Source organism: Helianthus annuus, chromosome 1 (assembly GCF_002127325.2).
Source record: "Helianthus annuus cultivar XRQ/B chromosome 1, HanXRQr2.0-SUNRISE, whole genome shotgun sequence".
Taxonomy (NCBI): Eukaryota; Viridiplantae; Streptophyta; class Magnoliopsida; order Asterales; family Asteraceae; genus Helianthus; species Helianthus annuus.
In genome coordinates, this window is record NC_035433.2 from 54,869,445 (window position 1) to 54,876,044 (window position 6,600).

The 6,600-nt window shown below is 30.3% G+C and overlaps 1 protein-coding gene across 1 annotated transcript; it reads right to left on the reverse strand.

The window, feature by feature from the left end:
• Positions 1-2,662: 2,662 nt before the first annotated feature.
• On the reverse strand, positions 2,663-3,912 carry LOC110882199 (transcription factor ORG2). Its single transcript, XM_022130280.2, has 3 exons — positions 3,553-3,912; positions 3,047-3,448; positions 2,663-2,897 (listed from the first exon to the last, which is right to left on the reverse strand). Exons 1-3 carry the CDS (start codon positions 3,901-3,903, stop codon positions 2,829-2,831), a joined length of 822 nt encoding a protein of 273 aa, XP_021985972.1. The 5' UTR covers positions 3,904-3,912; the 3' UTR covers positions 2,663-2,828.
• Between the last annotated feature and the right edge of the window lie 2,688 nt (positions 3,913-6,600).

Below are 6,600 nucleotides of genomic sequence, written 5' to 3' on the forward strand. Positions count from 1 at the left end.
GATAAAAGTGGTTTTCATTTGAACCATCCCTATATATATATACATATATATATATATACATATATATATATGTAAACATATATAAAAATAGTTTTAAATTTGTTTTATAAAATTCTGATTTTAATATTTTTATAAAGTAAATAATAATGACAAGATAAATTAATTTTTATATAAAATATAACTAAAACACAAACTCTTTTAAAATAAAGTCATTGTAATATCCGGAATATTTTTATAATTATATATATTTTTTGGTGATCAGTGTCCTTCATTGTGAAGAATTATGTGTAGTCCTTGTTCAGTTGGGTGTTTTTTAAATATTACATTTTCTTTATCCTAATTTTATTGCTTAAAGATAATTTCCTTTTAAAAATATGTTATCTAAGAAGAATTAATTAAAATTTTCTAATAAAATTAAATAAAAAAACATTTTGTTAGTATCAATGAAATTTTATAAACGGATTTTTTAATTGTTTTATACAGTTTTCTTATAATTGTTTCTTTAATTTTTTTAATGTGTTGTAATAATCATACGGACGTTATCTTTTAGCTTTTTCAATAAAGTGCTTGAATGAAAAAAACAAGAAAAACGATTTTATGGCTTATATACATATACGTAATTAGTTTTAAAATAATTTAAAGATTTTCATGTAGCTAACTTTGAAATAATTTACAAATGCGTTTTTGGCTCATATCCAGATATTCATTATTTTATTTTGGCTTGGTGTAAAACAATTATTTGCTTTTAAATTATTTACTTTTAAACTATTTACCAAGTTTTCACATTTACTATGTAAATTTATATAGACGATGTGGAATTTAATAACTGAAATGTAATTTTTTTTATAAATTTGTTTTTTTAAAAAATAGAGATTTAATATGCAAAAAAATAAATAAATTCTGGTTAAAACGACCGTGATTGTGCCCGGATGCTCCCTGCGGTTTGGTAAAATAATACCTATAGTTCCCAACTTTTGAAAATATGAGTTTTATAAATCACATTGGCATGTAGTGATCTGTTTTTTATTTTTTTTATTATACTTTTTTTTTGGAAATATGCATTTTTAAGTGAACTTTGTTTCTGGTGTTGATATGTGTATGGTGTACTAGTTTGAGAAACCAAATGTATCAGTTCTTTATCTCGTTTAATAACTGTCATGTGGTAATGCTGATTGCATTTACACAAGTTGCATAAATTTGTATTTTTAAAATTGAGATTTAATATGGAAAAAATTAATTTATCTTCTCATCATTATTTACTTTATAAAAACATTAAAATCATAATTTTTATAAAATAAATTTAAAACAATTATTTTATGGATGTTTATATATATAAATATATAATTATTAACAAATAATAATGTTTTTGCAAAAAAAATTATTTCACTATATATAGAATAACATTTTGCACAAATTAACCTTTATGTTATAAATAATCTTTTTGCACAAATGAACCTTTATGTTATAATTGACCATAGTACCCTCACATGCAAAGTATGTGAGGTAACTTAACTGAGTTTTTGGACGACGTTAGTTTTAAAGGTTATAGAATGTTACAAAACATGAATATAAAGGTTGGGTTTTGCCGATTTCATAGTCAAAGGTATTAGGTGCAATTTAGGTATAACATAAAGGTTGATTTATGCAATTTTGTCTATAACTTAATAAAATAAAAAATGTTTTTATTATTTATTGGCATTTACTTATTTGTTTAAAAAAATATAAAATATTTGTCAAATAATATATGCTAGATAAAATGTGGAGTTAAAGACGATAATGTTTAATCAATTTTAAAATGTATTAAACCCGTTTTAAAAACTGACATAATTTTTTCGGCTAACTAAATCATCAGATGAACATCATGTGATTGCCTCAATCGAGCAAATGCATCCTCTCCTTCATAAGGGTCAGAGTTTGATGCATACCCGAGCTACCAGTTCCGGAGAAAACCCGCAGGAAGGCCAACTACGGTAAAACCCGGTGCGACTCGGTTTTGAACTGGCGACCTCTAAAGAGGCCTAGTTCTAAACTTCATTGCCACACCAATGTCCTTCAAAGTGATGGCGGTGAAAGTTGAACTTGGGACCTTAAGAAAAGAAACCAAGTGACTATCACTAGATCAACTTGTTAGGACGACATAATTAATTGATAGTTATTATTTTAGGGTTTTTGAATTATATTAGAGTAGTTGTTGTGGTAGCGTAAGTTGCTACCTATAGCATACTAACTACTGTTGCAATTAAGATTGGCAATATACATATTGCTTAGCTACTACTAATGTTAAAATACTAACCGATAGTTGTCTCAGACTAGACCCTACAGCCCAGACACCGCCTAGCTAGGAGCTTAAGGGGGCACAACAACCTTGGAACCCCATGTTTCAGGGGGCTTTGAACCCTAGAGGTTCATAGAAATCATTATAGACTTGAATGAGCATGCACTTCATACCTCCTAACTCATATGAATGTTTATTCATATTTCATTTTCGATTTAAGCAAATGCAAGTAACTAAAATGGGTTGATGACGCTAAAATTACCAACATCTTTAACCATAACAACATGTGCGTTAATTGGAGTTGGTATGCTTCTCAAGAATCGATCTATGTTTTATCCGCTATAACTAATTAAAGTTTGAAGTGCAAAGCTTTTGTGGGCAGATGTATAGCTAGAAGTAATAATCAAATTCACTTTACAATGCAAAGTATAATCATTCCACACTGATACTATATTGTATCTACAAATGGACAGGTTTTACAATTAACATGATCTATTTGGTCAACTGCAACTTATGTTAGAAACCGAATTGTGCCATTAAATGTTGGTCTTGATCATTGTTGGTGAAAAGAGCGAAGCATCTCTTCCAATCTTTCAGCCTCTAATTTAGTATCACCTTGAGCCTGTTCAACACAATGAAGTATTATAATTAGTTCCATACTGAAAAATTAAACTGCCTATTATATTCATTATATAGAAATAGTAGATATATGACATAACTATGCTTGACTCATATAGATTAATGCAATATAATTATGGTATATATGTGTACCTGAAGATGAAGAGTGCTTAATAACATCCCTTCTCCGGAACCTATGAGGGTCGATGAGTTTAGCAAAACAGCATCTTCTTTGTGCTCAAAGAATTCAACAACCTTAGACAAGAAGCTAATATCTTTGTTCTTGCTCATATGTTCTCTTGAGTAAATAAGTTGTATTACAGCCTCTTTCACACCTAAAACTCTCACCGAAGAAACTACTGATGATGTTCTATCAATTATAGCACCTTCAGCAGTTTGTTTCTTGATTCTGAGATAATCTTTCTTCGTGTTAGCGATCGTAGATGAAGAAGATGAAAGATTTTCTTTTTTACATATTAATGCCTCGACTTCCTTTTGTAGTTCAGGTATGTATTTCATTGCGCGTGATACTGTCTGTGGAATACTTACCTTTTTCTGTCAAAAAACGGGTTTATATGAGTTTAGTTATATTAGAACAATATAAGTAGTTACATGACTTAGACAAAACTCACAATCAAATAAATTAGATGTTTAAGTACCTTATGATTTGTTGACTTGGGTAGAAGTGAATGGAGAAACGCATACAAATCATTAACCCTCTTTCGACGATCTCTTTCGCTAGCATTATGTTTTAGCTTTTTGACCACCTTAACATAAGGCTCATCAATATTTTCACTTACAACTCCTTCAGAAGAAATGGATACGGAATTTTCCGGTGCAACCTCTTGTTGCATTTGATTATATGTATGAAAATCAAGAAGGGAATCATATGAATTAGCTTCAAACTCCATAGAAATATTATTGCAATCCTGTTGAAGATTTTGGGGAGTGAGATTATCCGATGGCCATCCATAGGTTGTGGAGAACAAAGGAGAGGATATTGCTAGCATCTTTTCTGGTTTTTGGAATGGTTCTTTGGATAAAATTAGATGAGACCGTGAGTATGATGGGTTGGTGTATTTATACAATTACAACTATGAAATTCTATTGCATAGTTGCATTATTAAATTGAGTATAGATCATCTTGGAATTAATTAAATATATATCATCAGATGCATTTGTTTTACAACTAAAAGTAGAAGCTTTTGTTTCAAAAGAAGTATCTTCAAAAATAAATAAAATTAAAGGCATAGATAGAATTATAAATCAACAGAAGTTTCTTTGATTTTAAAAAATTCTATTCTATATTCTATTCTATTCTATATACTTACAAATTCAAGTGAGATGTAGAAGTTTCTTTGATTTAAAAAAATTCTATTCTATATTCTATTCTATTCTATTCTATATACTTACAAATTCAAGTGAGATGTACAGTACTTTTATTTTATTTTAATTTTTTGATTTTGATGTGTTTGTTTTTTTTTTTTCTTTTTTGTCTTTTCTTTATTATTATTTTTTTATTATTGTTATCATTATCACTTAACTTTTTTCCTTTCATTGTTATTATTCAAACTTCAGTACGAGCACTTGTAACCCTTCAACTTTTTTAAAAACTTTGTAATCGAGATTTACATCCGGCTCTACCCTGTTCGAGTTTGGCCTTAACGAAATTAGGTATTGGGCTCATTAAAAGTTTAAACCTAATGGCAATGGGCTAATAACTAATCTAAACTATAAAAATAGTTTTGTAAGTGGGCCAATGCTGGTGTTTGTATCAGCATACCCATTAATATATTTATTTTTACATTTACATATCGGATTTTTTTAAATAATGTGCCCTTCGAACTATCGGACCCTGGCCAGTGGTCCTCCCCGCCCACCCTAAGAGTTGGCCATGAATTTACATGCATACTTATCGATATAAATTAAGTTGATTTACGTTTTGCTATAACCTTTTTTTTAGAAATAAGTCGGGTCAAATATAATCCATTTTCGTGTTTATTTTTATGTTTGTTTTCAGTTGATCTACGTTATTTTGAAATAAATTATTTCGAAAACGAGTCTGTTTAGTTATAATACGTTTTCATTATACAGTATAAATTCGAGTTACTTTACGCTTCAACTCCGCCGCAGGGCGCCGCATCATTCTTTAACATAAATAGCATTATTTTCTTACGTGTTTATTTTTATGTACGTGTCGCCATAAATTTAAGTTGGTTCATGTTTCAATGTAAGTTTCTTTCGCAAACAAGTCAGGCGAAATATAATACTTTTCGTGCTTAGGTTTTTGTACGTTTGTAGTTAGTTTATGTTTTGACGTAAATTTTGTTTGGAAACAAGTTAGGTCAAACATGATACGTTTTCATTATATGGTATAAATTCGAGTTACTTTAAGTTTTGGCGCCGCTGCAACGCGCGGGTAAATTTACTAGTTTCTTATAAAAATAATATACTTTCTTATTTTTTTTTAATTTTGTTCAAATTTAATATGTAAAGGGACTTTAATGTTCAAAAAATTGTTGACAGAGAGACAAAATAGAAAATATGTTTTTTTTTTCACATGCAAAAAGATTGTTAGAGGATTTTTTTCTACTTTGTGAGACAAAATAGAAAGTATGTTGGTTTTTCATAGGCAAACTGGAAAATAACAATCCCATCTTTCTAAAATTGGCCGATAATAATCTCAAGTCAGTTATTAGCCAATAATAATCCGATCTCGTCCAATTTTTTTGTAAAATAGTCCGCCGTTAAAATAGCTTAACAAAGTTAAGTTTTTTTTCCGAACTCTAAACCGATGTGTTAGGGCTTTTGATCAGAACGAGGATACGAGTCGATTTTGATGTAAAACTTACCTCAAAATACTGCTCTCAACCCACGAAAACGGTGCTTCAATTCGGGTGTTTAACTTCCAATTAACAAAATTCAAGCCATTTCGAACACAATTTCGAGGTAAGTTTTACATCAATCGACTCGTATCCTCGTTCCGATCAAAAGCCCTAAAACATCGGTTTGTAATTCGGGAAAACACTTAACTCCTTTAAGCTTATTTTAACGGCAGTGTAGAAATACCCCGCAACTCCGTCTACATAGTGTAATTTTTGTTTTTACTTTTTTTCGGTTTTATACAAAGGATATCTCTAATTCCAAAAAAATTGGGATACTATAACAACCCTCCTAAAATATTTAGAACACCCCTATACGTCTTAAAATATACCCCCGTATACGTAAAATGGCCCTAAATACCTTTATTTTTATAAAAATTAAATAAAAACAAATTTTAATGGTCCCTGGCGGGCCGCGACAAAGCCAGTGAAGGCTTACGCGGGGCGCGAGCGCCTAGCCACCAGGCCTCCTCCGGAGCTGCCATGTGTCGTCACGCGTATCGAAGGTATGAACCAACTCAGCAAAGCTAGGCCCTACTGTCACGGCCCCTGACCCGGTTTGACCCGTTTCCGGAGCTGTGGGACAGAAACCACGTGATATTTGTTTAATTGAGTTTTTGCAGCGGAAAATTTTAAACATCAGGATCGTTGAAAAGCTAAATTTTTTTCCCGATTATTTTTATTTCACAATTCGGGATAAAACCCCGATAATTTACAATACATAAGTTTAGTGATAACTTCTTATTTTAAAACATCTTTATTTATTTTATACTGAGCCACTATTTTAAGCTTGAAATGCTCCTCAGCACTTTTCCTGATTTACAG